At 38.7% G+C, this 16,510-nt stretch overlaps 1 protein-coding gene across 2 annotated transcripts in view; it reads right to left on the minus strand.

Moving 5' to 3' along the window:
• The window catches only part of EML6 (EMAP like 6), a 122,663-nt gene that overhangs the window by 39,090 nt on the left and 67,063 nt on the right, over positions 1 to 16,510 (minus strand). For both annotated transcript variants that reach the window (XM_087717517.1, XM_087717516.1), the window contains exons 19-25: positions 15,032 to 15,234; positions 14,305 to 14,416; positions 9,371 to 9,498; positions 8,679 to 8,820; positions 6,540 to 6,692; positions 4,834 to 4,965; positions 652 to 740 (exon numbers count right to left, since the gene is read on the minus strand). In XM_087717517.1, the coding sequence (XP_087573643.1) occupies positions 652 to 740; positions 4,834 to 4,965; positions 6,540 to 6,692; positions 8,679 to 8,820; positions 9,371 to 9,498; positions 14,305 to 14,416; positions 15,032 to 15,234 (959 nt within the window). The remainder of the gene's footprint in view (positions 1 to 651; positions 741 to 4,833; positions 4,966 to 6,539; positions 6,693 to 8,678; positions 8,821 to 9,370; positions 9,499 to 14,304; positions 14,417 to 15,031; positions 15,235 to 16,510) is intronic.

Genomic DNA, 16,510 nt, shown 5'->3' on the forward strand with positions numbered 1-16,510 from the left:
GAAAATCAATTGAATTTCAGTATAATTTCTTTTTATAATAACGCCTATGGATTTCAAATGCATTTTAGAAAATAGAAATGATGAATATTACCCAATATTTAATCTGGAAGAGTCTAGATTCCTGTGTGTGTGTGTGTGTGTGTGTGTGTGTGTGTGTGTGTGAGAGAGAGAGAGAGAGAGAGAGAGAGAGAGAGAGAGAGAGAGAGAGAGAGTGTCTTACCAGTTCTCCTTGTAGTAATAAGTGTTTTGTGATTGATCCCACTCAACATGTCATTTTTGTGAATTCACCCCTTATCTATGATAGCCATTTAGTGAGAATTCCTATAGCATGCTTTCAACATTCAAATGCAGTTACCATTCTAAAATACTACCTGTGCCTTGAATGATAATTACAGATTACTGCAATTATGTTTAGCAGAAAGAAAGTTATGTTGATATAAAATGAATGTGCTATGGTTAAAAAAGGAAAAGTTCTTTAGCCCAACTCTACAAAATCTTTACAGCATTTATGTACATATCTTGAGTTACTGCATGAAACAGAACCTTTAGAAAGTATACCAAGCAGAAAACAAACTGCGCATTGGACCACTCTTTTTCTAACAGATAGCAGTGAAATAACATATAAAATAAATTCATTTAATTTTTCCTTACCTCTGTGGCTCTTATTATATGCCTCTTTCCTCTTGGAGCTTCAAAGAAGATTTGTTCTTTGGCACCAGAATTGACTTGTAGTAACTTCCCTTGAACACAAAGAAGTTTACAGAAATCAGACTCAACAGATTTTCTGACACAGAAGGTGAACATTTACTTACTTTTGGCTACAAGCTATCTACTGAAGGCTTATAAAGGCTGTCAACAAGAGAGGACAATGGTAAGACCAAATGTAACATTTTTAGAACAATGGACAATGCTCCTTGCTTCATTCTACATTTTAAAGGAAAACTGGAGGGAGCGGGAGTAGGAGTACTGCAAATTTATAGCAGAAGATACATGCTTATAATGCCTGCCTACCTACCTACCCCTAGGTGAGCTCCCGTTACTTGTCCCAGCTTTTGCCAACCTAGCAGTTCAAAAGCACATAAAAAACGCAAATAGAAAAATAGGGACCACTTTGGTGGGAAGGTAACAGCATTCCGTGCACCTTCAGCATTTAGTCATGCTGGCCACATGACCACGAAGACTTCTTTGGGCAGCGCTGGCACTTTGGTTTAGAAACGGAGATGAGCACTGCTCCTAGAGTCGGGAACGACTAGCACATATGTGCAAGGGGAACTTTTACCTTTACCTTACCTACCTACCCATCTACCTACCTACTTATTTATTATTTGATTTCTATAATCTTCCATCTCAGCAAATGACTCTGATAATTGATGTCCTGTTTAGAATTTAGAATTTTTTAGAATTTTATTAGTATTTGTAGGCCGCCCTTTTCCCTGAGGGGACTCAGGGCGGCTCACACAAAACTGGGAAGGGGGAATACAGACATTAAGGCAGAAACATGTAATAAAATAGTAAGCAACATACATTCATCATTCGGGAGGGGTAACTATCCTAACCCCAGGCCTGACGGGCGAGCCAGTTCTTCAAGGCTATGCGGAAGGCTTGGACGGTGGAGAGGGTACGAATCTCCACGGGGAGCTCGTTCCAAAGGGTCGGGGCTACTGCTGAGAAGGCCCTCCTCCTTGTAGTTGCCAGCCGACACTGGCTGGCCGATGGAATACGGAGGAGGCCTAATCTATGAGATCTTATCGGTCGCAGGGATGTAATTGGCAGAAGGCGGTCTCTCAAGTATCCAGATCCACCGCCATGTAGGGCTTTATGGGTGATTAATAGCACCTTGAAGCGCATCCGGAGATCGACAGGTAGCCAGCGCAGCTCGCGGAGGATAGGTGTTATGCGGGTGAATCGGGGTGCACCCGCAATCACTCGCGTGGCTGCATTCTGCACTAGCTGAAGTCGCCGGATGCTCCTCAAGGGCAGCCCCATGTAGAGCACATTGCAGTATTCCAGCCTAGAGGTCACAAGGGCCCGAGTGACTGTTGTGAGAGCCTCCCGATTCAGGTAGGGTCGCAACTGGCGCACCAGGCGAACCTGGGCGAATGCCCCCCTGGTCACAGCCGTTAAGTGGTGGTCAAATGACAGCTGTGGATCCAGGAGGACTCCCAAGTTGCGAACCCTCTCTGAGGGGTATAAAATTTGACCCCCCAGCCTGAGTGGTGGAATAGTAGCCAAATCTTTGGGAGGAAAACACAACAGCCACTCGGTCTTTTCTGGGTTGAGCACAAGCTTGTTAACCCTCATCCAGTCCATAACGGCCTCAAGGCCCCGGCTCATCACGTCTACCGCTTCATTGAGTTGGCACGGGGCGGACAGATACAATTGAGTATCGTCCGCATATTGATGGTATCTAATCCCGTGCCTGCGGATGATCTCTCCCAGCGGTTTCATGTAGATGTTGAATAGTAGGGGGGATAAGACCGAGCCCTGAGGCACCCCATAATTTAGGGGCCTAGGGGACGATCTCTGCCCCCCCACTAACACCGACTGTGACCTGTCCGAGAGGTAGGAGGAGAACCACCGTAACACGGTGCCTCCCACTCCCACCTCCCGCAGTCGTCGCAGAAGGATACCATGGTCGATGGTATCGAAAGCCGCTGAGAGGTCAAGGAGGACCAGGATGGAGGAACGTCCTTCATCTCTGGCTCTCCAGAGATCATCCATCAATGCGACCAAAGCGGTTTCTGTGCTGTAACCGGGCCTGAAGCCTGACTGGAAGGGGTCTAGGTAGTTTGCTTCTTCCAAGGACCGTTGGAGCTGGAAGGCCACCACCTTCTCAACAACCTTCCCCAGAAAGGGAAGGTTGGAGACTGGACGATAGCTATTAAGAACAGCTGGATCCAAGGATGGTTTCTTCAGGAGGGGTCTTACCACCGCCGCTTTCAGTGTGGCGGGGAAGTTCCCCTCCCGAAGAGAGGCGGTTACAACCGCCTGGATCCAGCCTCGTGTCACCTCACTGCAGTTAGTAACCAGCCATGAGGGACACGGATCCAGGACGCAGGTGGAGGTACTTACAGCTCTCATGGCCTTGTCCACATCCCCGGGGGTAACGTCCTGAAACTCAACCCAGAGCTGTTCTACTTGGTCCCCCTGCGCCTCGGCTGGAACTGCGGGGGTGGAGTCCAAGTCCGACCGAAACCGAGCAATTTTGTCCGCTAAGAATTGGGCATACTCTTCAGCTCTGCCCTGCAAGGGTTCCCCCGCCTCCCTTTTGTTCAATAGGGAGCGGGTTATCCTAAACAGGGCGGCTGGACGGGACTCAGCGGATGCTACCAGGGTGGCTATGTGCGATCTTTTTGCTGCCCTAAGTGCCCTGGTGTATTCCCTGGTGCAGGTGGTTACCATTGCCCGGTTCGATTCGGACTTATCGGACCTCCAACGGTGCTCTAGGCATCTCCTCCGGCGCTTCATCTCCCGGAGTTCCTCGGTGAACCAAGGGGGTCTCCGGGATCCGCCGCCTCGGAGGAGCCGCAGTGGCGCAATCCGGTCGAGGGCCTCCGACGCTGCCGAGTGCCACGCAGCAGCCAGAGTCTCCACCGGACTGTGGGCGAAAGTGTCAGGAATAACCCCAAGCTCTGTCTGGAACCTTGACGGTTCCATAAGACGCCTGGGGCGGAACCACCTGGTCGGTTCCTCCTCCCTACAGTGGGGGTTTGGCCTCCGGAAGTCGAGCCTCAGTAGGCTATGGTCTGACCACGACAGGGGTATGATGTCACTCCCCCTCAGACCAAGATCACAAATCCACTGCTCCGAGAGAAATACGAGGTCAAGCATGTGTCCCGCTGAATGGGTTGGGCCTCGAATTACTTGGGTCAAGCCCATGGCTGTCATGGAAGCCATGAACTCCTGCGCCCCATCAGAGTTTTCACCGAGCGACGGCAAATTAAAGTCCCCCAGGACCATCAACCTAGGGAACTCAATTGCCAGCTCGGCTACCGACTCGAGGAGCGAGGGGAGGGCTGCTGCAACGCTGTTGGGAGGCAGGTACGTTAGCAGCAGACCCACTTGACCCTTGAGGTCCAACTTTAACAGCAAAGACTCACACCCGACAATCTCCGGAGCAGGGACCCTACGAGGAACTAACGACTCCCGGATAACAGCGGCCACACCCCCACCCCTTCCCTGGGCTCTCGGCTGATGCAGCACCTGAAATCCTTCTGGGCACAGCTCTACAAGGGGGACTCCTCCCTCTGGGCCCAGCCAGGTTTCAGTAATACATGCCAGGTCTGCCCTCTCGTCTAAAATTAAGTCCCGGACGAGAGGAGCTTTATGTTGAGCCCTAAAGAATCTGTTCTCCAAATTTCAGAGCAATTTTGAATTTTCAAGATTTTCTTTATTAACAGGAATAAAATAATTGCTCACGTGCCATATAATGGAAAACCAGCTTTTTTAAAAAAGAGACAAATTATAAGCCTGATAAACACAGGGTTGATTAATACAGTATTAACTGGCAAAGCCAAGCCAATTTTATACTCATATTGGGAAATAATGAGTACTCTTTATCTTGTATTATTTTAATATATATTCATCCATTTTTTAATTAATTGTAGCCTTTTTTTAGAACAGACAATCCACAGAACTCTATCCTGATTATAAGATGAAATATAGATGAGCAATTTTACGGTTTTAGACTTTAAAACTTTCATAGAACTACACTTTCTATTTTTCATCACAAATTAAGGAAAATACACAATCTTCTACAATGTTTTTAAGCCTTATAAGAGCTGTTCAAAGAGACCTGTGATAAATAAAAGGTTTTCTTTTGCTGTGTTTTACCTCTTGAATCCCAATCTATGTGTGTGATATAGCTAGATGCTCCTTTGCAGATTCCAACTCTTTTGCTGGTAAGTACGTTGTAAATATCTACAAAGTTATCATGGGAAGCCACCGCCAGGTATTTTCCTGAATCTGAAAAATATTTAATTTTATTTATTTATTTAAATAAATCCAGATATTTGTGAAGAATGCATTAAAACATCGCTATGGAATTGAGACCAGTTATTATGGAAAAAACAGCAAGCAGATGGAGAGACTCCAATAGATTAGTTTAGTACCACTGAAATGATAGAATCAGGGACATCCACACCTCTTGCTCTGGAGACTAAATTATAAGATTCTTTGCTACTATTATGCCTTCCTTATAACATTATAACAGCTTGTAGTCTATATAGTAAAGGAACCAATGATATTTTTTTACTCTTCAAGTTTTATTATAACTCTCAGTTTCCTTCAGGTCTGCCAATATTTTTATGATATTTCATGTGCCATAATTCTGGGCTGTTCATAGCAGTGCTAATGAGAGCCTACAACAAAGTAATAAAAACCAACATCCAAAACAAACTACTTCTGCCCCAAAACAACCCTTCCTGATATATTAAAAAAATCACAATCACTTGGCTACAACCTCACTCTATCCCAAACCCTGGGGGAGAGCCAGCTTTTTAAGGCCTTCTGGAAAGTTAAAAGAGTGGGGGATTTCAGGTGGAGGGTCTTTATGGTTAGGGGTTGATGCAGAATAAAGAAAATAACTCTTTTTTTCTATGTGCAATGATGTTACGATAAAAATGTTGTGATAAAAATCAATGATGATGTAGAAAGAACCTCAAGAAGAATGAATTATTATTGGTGTGTAGAAAGTGAGCTTTGTGCATAGTGCTGAATTACAATACCCAGCATCCTTCAGCCTTAGGTCTACTGGAGCGACAAAAGATGATGTTTAACAACATTTGGAGGTCCATAAATTGCCTGAAAAGAGTTTAAGAAATAGAAACAACTGCACCAAGTCTTGTTTTTTCTTTTTCTCACTTGAAAGCTCGTTTTATTTTATTTTTTAAAAAAAAACTATTTTTAGGCCTATGGTTAATGCAAGGGGCATACTTGATACTTTTTAAATGTTTGTGTCAAGGTGAGCAGTTTCAAGTACAGAATGAATGCAGGGTTTTAACGTATCTGTTTTGCACGCTATTGTGAAAGTTTGCTACATTACACTGCTACCAAATTTTGATACTATAATCCAGTGTTTTTCAACCTTTTTTGTGCAAAGGCACACTTTTTTCATGAAAAAAATCACGAGGCACACCACCATTAGAAAATGTTAAAAAAATTTAACTGTGCCTATATTGACTATATATAAAGTGTTTTTCCCACGGCACACCTTACACTATGTCACGGCACACTAGTGTGCCACGGCACAGTGGTTGAAAAACACTGCTATAATCTATGGATCCTTTGGGACTATAAAATAGGAGTTGAGGGCCCTCATGCTAATGGACTATAAGAGATGGATGTTTAAGCTTGCTTAGTTTCTCCGTATCATAAAATAATGTCTTATCATAGGTTGACATATCTTTTAAAAAGCAAATTTAACCTCACATAAAAACATATATAGTATATATGGTATATTAATTTTTATAAACATTCCTTGCCTCTCCAACATTTTCTTTTAAAGGATTTTAAAATAATAATAAAAAGTTCACTTTGACCTCGAGAAAATTTGATGTCAGATATCATTTCTTTTCTGTGATGGAAAGAAAGCATATCTTCCAAAGTATCAGCATTCACAACCAGAAAGCTTCCATCATTCAATCCAACTGCCAAGGCTTTCCCATCAGGGGAGAAGGCACAGCATCGTCCACCTAAAAAATGTTCAGAGAAAGTATGTGCCTAAATCTTAGAGACCAGGGAATGAAATTTTGGGGCAACAAAGAACTCCTCAATCACACAATCACACAAATGGAAGTAGTGGTGGGCACAGAGCCAAGTTTTTTAAAATATAATTGTTATTAAGAATTTTAATTACAATAGTAAAAACTAATATAAACTAAATTAGATAAAGAGAAAAAAATAAAACAAGATTAAAAAGTGAAAGAAAAAAAGAAAAACAAAGAAAGAATAACATTTTAAAAAATGATTTCCAAAGTCCGTATAAAAAAAATAACTTTTCACCTCCTGTAAAGTTAAACAGATATCTCTTCATCCCATATCCCATTTCTTACTCATAAGCAAAACCATAAAACATCAACTTTTCAACCCTGGTGTCAATTGGTCCCAGGAGGCGCAATGAGTATAAAAAATGATGTTTATCAAACAATTTTTTTCCATAAGGAATAAATGTAGTGAGTCACAAGGCCACCAACAAGCCAATAGATTGTGCATTGAGTACCAAATAAACAATGAGTACTGGAACAAATTTTTTATGTCAAAATGTGTTGAAAACCAAATTCAATGAGTTTCAAAGCAGTTGAGTAACAGAGTATCCCTACTGAAAACCAAATTCAATGAGTTTCAAAGCAGTTGAGTAACAGAGTATCCCTATTGAAAACCAAATTCAATGAGTTTCAAAGCAGTTGAGTAACAGAGTATCCCAATAGTAACTACAGTTGCAAGAAAACATGTAAATATTCACAGTGCAGGGAGGAAAAGGTATGTGAGCCCCTAGCCTAATAACGTCTCCAAGAGCTAATTGGAGCCAGGAGTGAGTCAACCTTGACTCCAATCAGTGTGATGATATTGGATGTGTTGCTGACAGCTGTTCTGCCCTTTAAAAACACACACCTGTTGTGGGTTTACTGGTTTTAAGAGGCACTGTCTGATGTGAACCATGCCTTGCAGAAAAGAGCTCTCAGAAGACCTACGATCAAGAATTGGTGACTTGCATGAAGCTGGAAAGGGTTACAAAAGTATCTCCAAAAGCCTTGATGTTCATGTGTCCACGGTAAGACAGACTGTCTACAAATGGATAAAGTTTAGCACTCTTGCTACTCTCCCTAGGTGTGGTCGTCCTGTAAAAATGACTGCAAGAGCACAGTGCAGAATGCTTCATGAGGTAAAGAAGAATCCTAGAGTGTCAGCTAAAGACCTACAGAAATCTCTGGCACATGCTAACATTTTTGTTGACACATCTATAATAAGGAAAACATTAAACAAGAATGGAGTACATGGGAGGACACCACAGAGGAAGCCATTGCTGTCCAAAAAAAAATATTGCAGCACGTTTGAAGTTTGCAAAAGAGCACCTGGATGTTCCACAGCACTACTGGCAAAATATACTGTGGGCAGATGAAACCAAAATTGAGTTGTTTGGGAAAAACACACAATAATATGTGTGGAGAAAAAAAGGCATTTGATAAGGAAAAATAGTAATTAGTGATATAATTCAGACTTTTTAAATCTGTTGGTTTGAAATATTGCAAATATTACAATTCCTATCTTTACAATTATAAGCAATGGTAATTCATGCTGAGTATGATAGGAGTTGCACTTGAATACAATGTTCAATGAGTAATTAACAGATGTATGATAGGAACATGTCTCTATCTTCACATTTTTAAGGAGATGTTTAATAATAATTGGATTTATTACTGGTTTCAAGTGAAATCTTTCTTATTGTGATTCATACAAATTCTGGAAGTTTGCACAAATTTGAACTATTAAGCCACATATAACTTTTCAGGCATGTACAAGAATACAAATCTTTACAATAAAATCAGGAGGTCAGCTAAATTTCTGGTGGACAACTAAAAATGCAAACAGTTATATTTGGCGTAACTGATCAAAGATTATGTATACTTGATATAAAAAATCCTTCATAAACAAGATACTAAACTACATAAGATTGTTACCTTTTTTAAGTTTTCGCACTGCCAGCATACGATGTTGGGAGGAAAGCTCCCAGATCCTTAGAGTTTTATCATCACTCACTGTTGCACAGATAGGCAAGAGGGGATGTGCTGCTAGACCCCAGACTTCTCCTTCCATATGGCCCTATTTAGAAATAGGGAAAATATTCCTTAAAAAAACAAATACTGTGCAACTGTTTCTAATTCCAAGCTGATTTCTAAACAGCATTTTGTTACTTTTTAAAATCCATAAACCTACTGTGTGGTATCCACTGCTCCTATATATTTTTTATCTGTGTTTGTACATTCTTTAAAGGCCTCATTAATCATACACCTATTTTCTATATTTTTGTACTGGTTCTGGTTTTCCTCTGCATTCCTGACACAGCAATTAATTAGGCTGTCAGACAAGGACCCTTTTTAAACTAGTTGCATCTTATAGTGAGTGTTCCTTGAAAAGATAAACCTGATGGACTTCATAACTTAAAAGTTTGGAAATCTATTTGTCAATATATGTAAACAACATCCAATCCAATAACATCCTGAGTAGCTTCTTTATTAAATTAACTAAATTGCAAAAAAGGACAGAGGGCTACAGGAAATAAAATAGGAAATGGATTAAATTAAGAGCAAATATAGAAATGCTGGTTATGCTCTTTGATATAGCTCTTGGTACATAAAATAAGCAATTATACCTGCACAAGTAGAGTCATGGGACCAGTTTTATCAATTTCAAGAATCTCTCCATTTTTTGTTCCCACCAGTATATGCCCATGTCCTAAAGTGATGGCACGGATTGATGGATTATCTTCCAGGAGCAACCCTGAAAGAAAGAAAAATAAACCTAATTTCATTTAATTTTCTTAATTTTAATAGAGCTTCTCATTTTCTAGATTGTTAAACATTTTAAAATAAATTCATATAGTAACACAAGACTTGGGCCACATATACATATTATTACTGTGTATTGTATGTATTGAGGAATGTCTTCTGAATGTTCTGAAACTTCAGATAGCACACAATATGGTAGCTGGCCTATTTATTAGAACACGGCATTGTGATCATATTATCTTAGCATTATTTCTTACTGACTCTACTTGGTTCCAGACTTAGTTCTAAGTCCTGTACCGATTTGTAAAACTTTTCATGGTTTGAATCTGAAGAACCTGAAGGAATCCACTTCATACATTTCCACTTGAACCCTATGGTCATTTTGGGAACTCTATTCCAGATAGCACAAAAAATATTTGCAGGACCACTTCTCTCTGAGGGTATCTGCTTGCTATACCCCATCCAAGGATGGATGTGCTCCAGGTTCCTTTCCTTAAATGTTGCTATTTAGCAAGACTGAAGTAGTGTGCCTTTTCGGTAGTGGCCTCTGCCCTTTGGAACAGCCTTCCTCCTGAGATCTGGCAAGCCCCTAACTTGCTAATCTTCTAAAAAGTCTTGAAGACCTGACTTTTCCCACAAACATTGGGGTAGTTTGTGGTTGGAGTTTGGAAAAGTTGCTTGTTTGATGCAAGGGATATCTTGCTTTTGGGGGGGGGGGTTGGACAACCAGGATTTTTTTATACTGGTTTCCATGTTTTTTATTGTTTCTATTAGCTATATACATAAAATAAATCCATACACTTTGGAAACAATTATTGTATTTAGAATCCAAGTTTTCTTAGCTCCGGGAAAGAAAGTAGACCTTCCCTTATTTTATCCCGACAATAACTTATGGATTTAAGTTGACTTGAAATATATTGCCAAACTCAAAGCCATCACATAGCACCATGATCAAATGGGAATGGTGTTTCTGCCTGTTTCAAGAGTTCATTCAATGTGGAACTACATGTCTTATTTTTTCCAGGCATATTAATGTTTAAAATTTAAGTTTGAGCATAAATTATCAGTAATATATTAAACTGAAGGCCTTAATATATTATGCAGCAATGAATTCCCATCTGATAGCATGAATTTCTTTGATTGTATTGCTGCAATTTGTCACTACAAGTTATCCCCATAAAACTTTACATAAAATGAATAATATATTGCATACTTACATAAATACTCATTATGCTATTGCCTTTCACGATAAGCATCAATATGAAAAGGGCGGAAAAAGGGTAAGAAATAGTAAGCTACAATATTAAAGGCATAAGAAAGAAAAGAGAAAAGGAAATATGGCTAAATCTAATTTATACCAATATCATTCACTGTATTTCCTCATATGTTTCTAACATGCAAATTATAATTGTTTCTACAATGTTCAGATACTGGTTTGAATACTGTTGCCCCCCCCAACTTTTCAACACTCTTTTTTTTTGGGGGGGGGAATCTCCTTAACTCCATCCATCTCCATGAGTTTTTGGTCCTTCTCTTTCTATTCATTTTTCATATATTTGTTTTGCTATAAACGGGATAAATATACTAGTCACCACTATATTACAGAATGTTCATATCCCAAAACAATAAATCTTATATTTCAAGAAAATGCTAATCACTAATCAAATAATTTAAAAAATGTTATGTTAGTCTATTGCCTTAGTCGAAAAATTAACGTATAAACCAAAATCAACTGAAGAAAATAAATGAGAAAATGATTGTGTATGACATGATTTTATAAATTTTCATTCAGTTTTCCTGCTCTTCTTTTGCAACCACAGAGGATCCTGAGGGAAATTGGTTATCTGGACCCTTTTCAGTCAGGTTTCAGGCCTGAATACAGAACCAAAGTTTCATTGGTTACACTTGTAGATAATCTCTGGCAGGAATAGGATGGAAGTGGTGCATCCATCCTTGGTTTTCTTGACCTCTCAGCAGATTTAGATACCATTGACCATGGTCTCCTTAGGGATATGGGGAGGGGTGGCACAGTTTGGTACTGTCACCTCTTTTCTCTAAGACAGGTCCTAATTGTTAATAAGGGGTGAGAGTTCCAGCTCAGAGCTCCTGCTTTGTGTGGTGCCACAGGACTCAGTGTTCTTTCCTCTCCTTTTTAACATCTACATGTCAATATTGATGAGGTATCACAAGTACGCTTACGATATATAGCTATATACTATATTTCCATCCTGGTTGAAGTGTGTGATGCAGTAGATGGAGACTGAGGGGCATGGATAAGGAAGAACAGACTTCAACTGAACCTTGGTAAAATGGAGTGGCTGTGGGTGGACCCCTCTGTATTCAAGAGTTTATCATCTTTGATTTTGGTTGGGGATACACTACCCCAGACAGACCAAGTGCATTGGGGGTCCTCTTGGACTCATGGCTCCTACTCAAAGAGCAAGAAGCAGCCATGGCTATGTGAAATGTTACTGTTTGTATAATTATTAGATAAATATAATAATATAGAAGGAGAAAAATGCTTTGAGATTTGAGTCATATTTATTTTTCAATATCCCCGAACCATCTCAGGATACTTATTTTGTCCTGGTAGTTCACTTTTGTATGAAATTCAGGTTCAATACTCATTCATTCTTCACTCTTATCTCTTTTTGTTTCCCATCTACATTTCTTAAATATCCCATTCTGTGTTCAATTTATTTTATGTTGACATATTTAACATTTATTCTTTACATCAAACCACTTTGTACTCACTATCTTTCTGCCAATAGTTATGTTTTAAATTTTCTCAACCATTTCCCCGTTTTTAATAAGCCTTTACATTATTAAGTAAATAATTAAGTACATTAATTCACCTAATGATTGCAACTTGAAATTATTTTATTTTCTAGGTCAGGCAAAACAAACTTTGTCTTTTGATACTTCAATTTTCAGATCTATATTTCTCATTACATCATCAATCTAACATTTTGAAACATATTTATTTATTGTTTTATCACCAAAGATAAAATACCAAAAAAAGAAAAATCCATCAATCTAACATTCTTTGCAAATCATGAGAACTATGTAGGTTCTCATCTAACAATATGGAAATCACGTATACAAAAGTCCCTACATATTGATATCTGTAACTAACACACTTCTAAAATCACTACAAACATTCCTTATACATTTATATATACAGTAACTACATTAAACATCATATAAACTTGTCTTAGTCTCTACTTGACCCATTTGCTAAGCATTGCACTGATTCTCACACATGTTTTAGCTCAATTATATACCACTGGTATACATACAAAACATTCCACAATTCAACCCTTACTCACTATCTTGTTTGTATACATGTAGTCCACTATGTATGACCAAATTGAGCTCAAAATTTCTGTTCTTAAGTGAGTTTTGCTCCATTTTATGACCCTTCTTGCCACTATTGTTAAGTGAATCACTGCAGTTGATAAGTTAGTAACCCAGGTGTTAAATGAGCCTGGCTTCCCCATTGACTGTGCTTGTCAGAAGGTGGCAAAAGGTGATCATATGATCCCGGGATACTGCAACGATCATATATATGAGTCATTTGCCAAGCATCTGAATATTATTCACATGATCATGGGGATTCTATAGAGGCCGTAACTGAAAAAACCATATTTTTCAGTGCCATTGTAACTTTGAACGATCATTACATGAACTGTTGTAAGTCGAAGACTATCTGTATTCTCTAAATCAATAAACACATAGTACATTTTTTTTCTCACATTCATATACAGTATATCTTAACACCCTGTTGAGAATAAAAAATTTGGTCATCATAGCAGTAGACTTATATACCGCTTCATAGGCCTTTCAGGCCTCTCTAAGCGGTTTACAGAGAGTCAGCATATTGCCCCCAACAATCTGGGTCCTCATTTTACCCACCTCGGAAGGATGGAAGGCTGAGTCAACCCTGAGCCGGTGAGATTTGAACCGCTGACCTGCTGATTTAGCAGTAGCCTGCAGTGCTGCATTTAACCACTGCGCCACCCCCAAGTTAGCTAAAACTTCATTGTACTTCTCAAATTTTGGTCCTTATAATCTCTTGTATCCTTTCAATCAGACTTCTACCAAACACTGTTCCAGACACAAAAGAAGAGATTGTTTCAAGAATAAATGAATTCTTAATAAACATTGATTGAGCAAAAAATGAAAGACCACTGCAAAAAGAAGTACGTTCAGGTTTTTGTATTTTATAGTGAGAATGAATGAGGACTAAATTGCAAAACAAATATATGATGGTTCAAGAGGAAGAGGAAGGCCAAGAAAGTTGTTGGAAGAAGCTGATGAGGTTCTCATAATGTGTAAAGAAAATAACACAATATATGTATGCAGAGGAAGCAGATATAATTTACAAGAATAGAAAGGTATGGAGAGATATAATAGTGTTGCTATAAATTAGATTTGATTAGATTTCTTTTCTCTCACTTCCTGCCTTTGATTCCTTGTTACCTCTCACTCTTTATTTTTATGACACTACTTATGTCAAAAAGCTATAGCATAATTTCCATGAACTTCATACCTTTCAGTCTTCGCATAATTAGGTGATTATTCATAATAGCTGTAGCATACATTATTGGTAATCTCTCTCAAACTTAAGCAAATCAGCCATCTGCCAGTAATCTCCAGATTCACTTTATAGAGCAATGCAGAACTGGTGGCCTTGGAAGAGGTTATTACAGATTTACTAGGATTTTGCAATGTCTCTTCACATGTTTTATTATAACCAGTCTTTATTCCTGCCTATTGTAATTTAGATTAGTTATACCTTTAGACCCAGGAGAGAGTGCTGCTCTTTTGATGGCATATGTCTTCAAGCACCTCTCAAATGTATCATCCCAAAGTGCCACAACACCATCCTTCCCACCTGTCACAAAGCCCTGTTCAAAAAGAGATTTATAGATCTGTTTAATACATTGACAATATAAAGTTAGGTGATAAAAAATTAATGTCACTGAATTACAAAATGAAATACATTCATTCATACGCTTCTGCAAATCCTGTCTCCCCAAGCTTGCTGATCTTTCCTTCTTACCTACAAATGATGCTCTTTTGGCTATGGTACTCAATCTGAATATCAAATATTGAAAGAATGACTGCAAAAAACCATAAATACACTGTGTCTAGTGGCTACATTAATTAATATTACTATTTTCATGTTCAATGGAGCATTTATTTAGTTCCAAATGCAAAAAGTATCCCATCCATCCTCAAATTGGTTTACTGGAAACAGGAATGAGAAATTTACAGTACTCATCCAGTTCAAATACTATTCTGGGGTATTTAAAGCCAAAATTTACCCAAACTATGTATGCATACTTAAGCCCTTCAGTTTTGTAGGTAAAAAGATGCTTTAGAACATACAAAATACCTGTTGGCAACTCCTTAAACCAAATATTTTGTTTCCCGAGCTAACATTGTAGTGGCTGGAAATAGCTGCACAATCCCATGAAAAGATGCAGCTGATTTACAGAATTGCACAAGACAATTTTTACCTTATCTAAAGCATGCATAGCAAATACAGGGCCATCGTGAGCTTTTACTGTCTTAACCAACAAAACATCTTTCCAGATGTAAATATCTCCAGTTGCAGATCCAGAGAAAACGAAATCCTCTATCCGTCCATAGGAAATACTCATCATGGTTTCCTGCTTCCCAATATTTCCAAACATGCCACGTTTTGAGGTAAAACCACCACCTGAATAGTTATGATAGACCAATAAGGGTTATTATAAATAACTGCATATATTTCAATTATCTATTACTAAAAACCAATAGGGGAGGACAAAAGGTATGTTGAGGGTGGAGACAAAGAAATAAAATTCTAGCTTTTCTTCAATTGCATATCTTGAAGGAAACAATGTTACAAATTGGTAGGCAGAATACAAGGAAACAGCCAAGTAGAATTATACCATCCATTACATATTGGGTAACTTTTTGCTACAGCGGAGGCATTATTTATTTTTTTACAATGTTTTGGATTTCTGAGCTGCAGAAAATATGACAATAAAATGATCACATCTTAAAATGAAGAATGATTTATGGCTTGGGGTAACTGGATTTTTCCAAAGACAAAACAAAATAAATCTAATAGTTGCACCACGGGCTGCCAAAATCTGATATCATGATTCCAAGATATTTAGGATCCATATAAAATGGGACAGGTAGATGCATAAAGTCCTTTTATCCCAATTTTATGAATTTTACGTATAACTCAAGGTGGCAAATATACTCAACACAATTTCGTCCTTCTGATTTTTCCACAACAACCTTGTGAGGTGGGTTGGGCTGACAAAGAGTAACTGGCTCAGCGGCTCTCCTGCTTTCAAGACTGGTGCCTTAACCACTAAACCAAATTGGTTATCCAATTGTCTGTCTGTCTGTCTGTCTGTCCATCTATTGATTTAAATTATAAGTAAACTTATTATTATCATCATTATTATTATACTTTATTCATTAAACATGAAACCCAGTCAACTGAACATTCCTGAACTGAGTTTCAAGTTTAATGAATAAAGTATTATTATTATTATTATTATTATTTCATTTATTCATTAAACATGAAACTTAAAATAATAATAACAACAATAACAACCACCACAGCAATAATAATAATGATACTTTATTCATTAAACATGAAACTCAGTTAACTGAACATTCAAAAATGCCTCACAAATACCATTGACTGGTGCTAATGGTTGATACGGGTTGCTGCCAGTGTTCTAGGTATCAACCAAATACCTTCTTAAAATATACAATGTTCCGAATAGCCCCGTTTTTTGTAGTTCCGCTGGTGTCATTGCAGGAAGCTGCAATTTGTTGGTGTATCTTATAAAATTCTTGGACATGGTACTAAGTGCCCGATGACAATGGGTATTACTTTTACATGTTTCATCCATAATCAGGTAGTTTCGATGGCCAGGTTGCAGTATTTTGTCATTTTTCCCCAGTTCTTTTTCTTCGACTCTGGCATC

This window comes from Thamnophis sirtalis, unplaced genomic scaffold (genome assembly GCF_051295495.1).
Source record: "Thamnophis sirtalis isolate CommonGarterSnake01/CBP01778 unplaced genomic scaffold, rThaSir2_p1.2 scaffold_6, whole genome shotgun sequence".
Classification (NCBI taxonomy): Eukaryota; Metazoa; Chordata; class Lepidosauria; order Squamata; family Natricidae; genus Thamnophis; species Thamnophis sirtalis.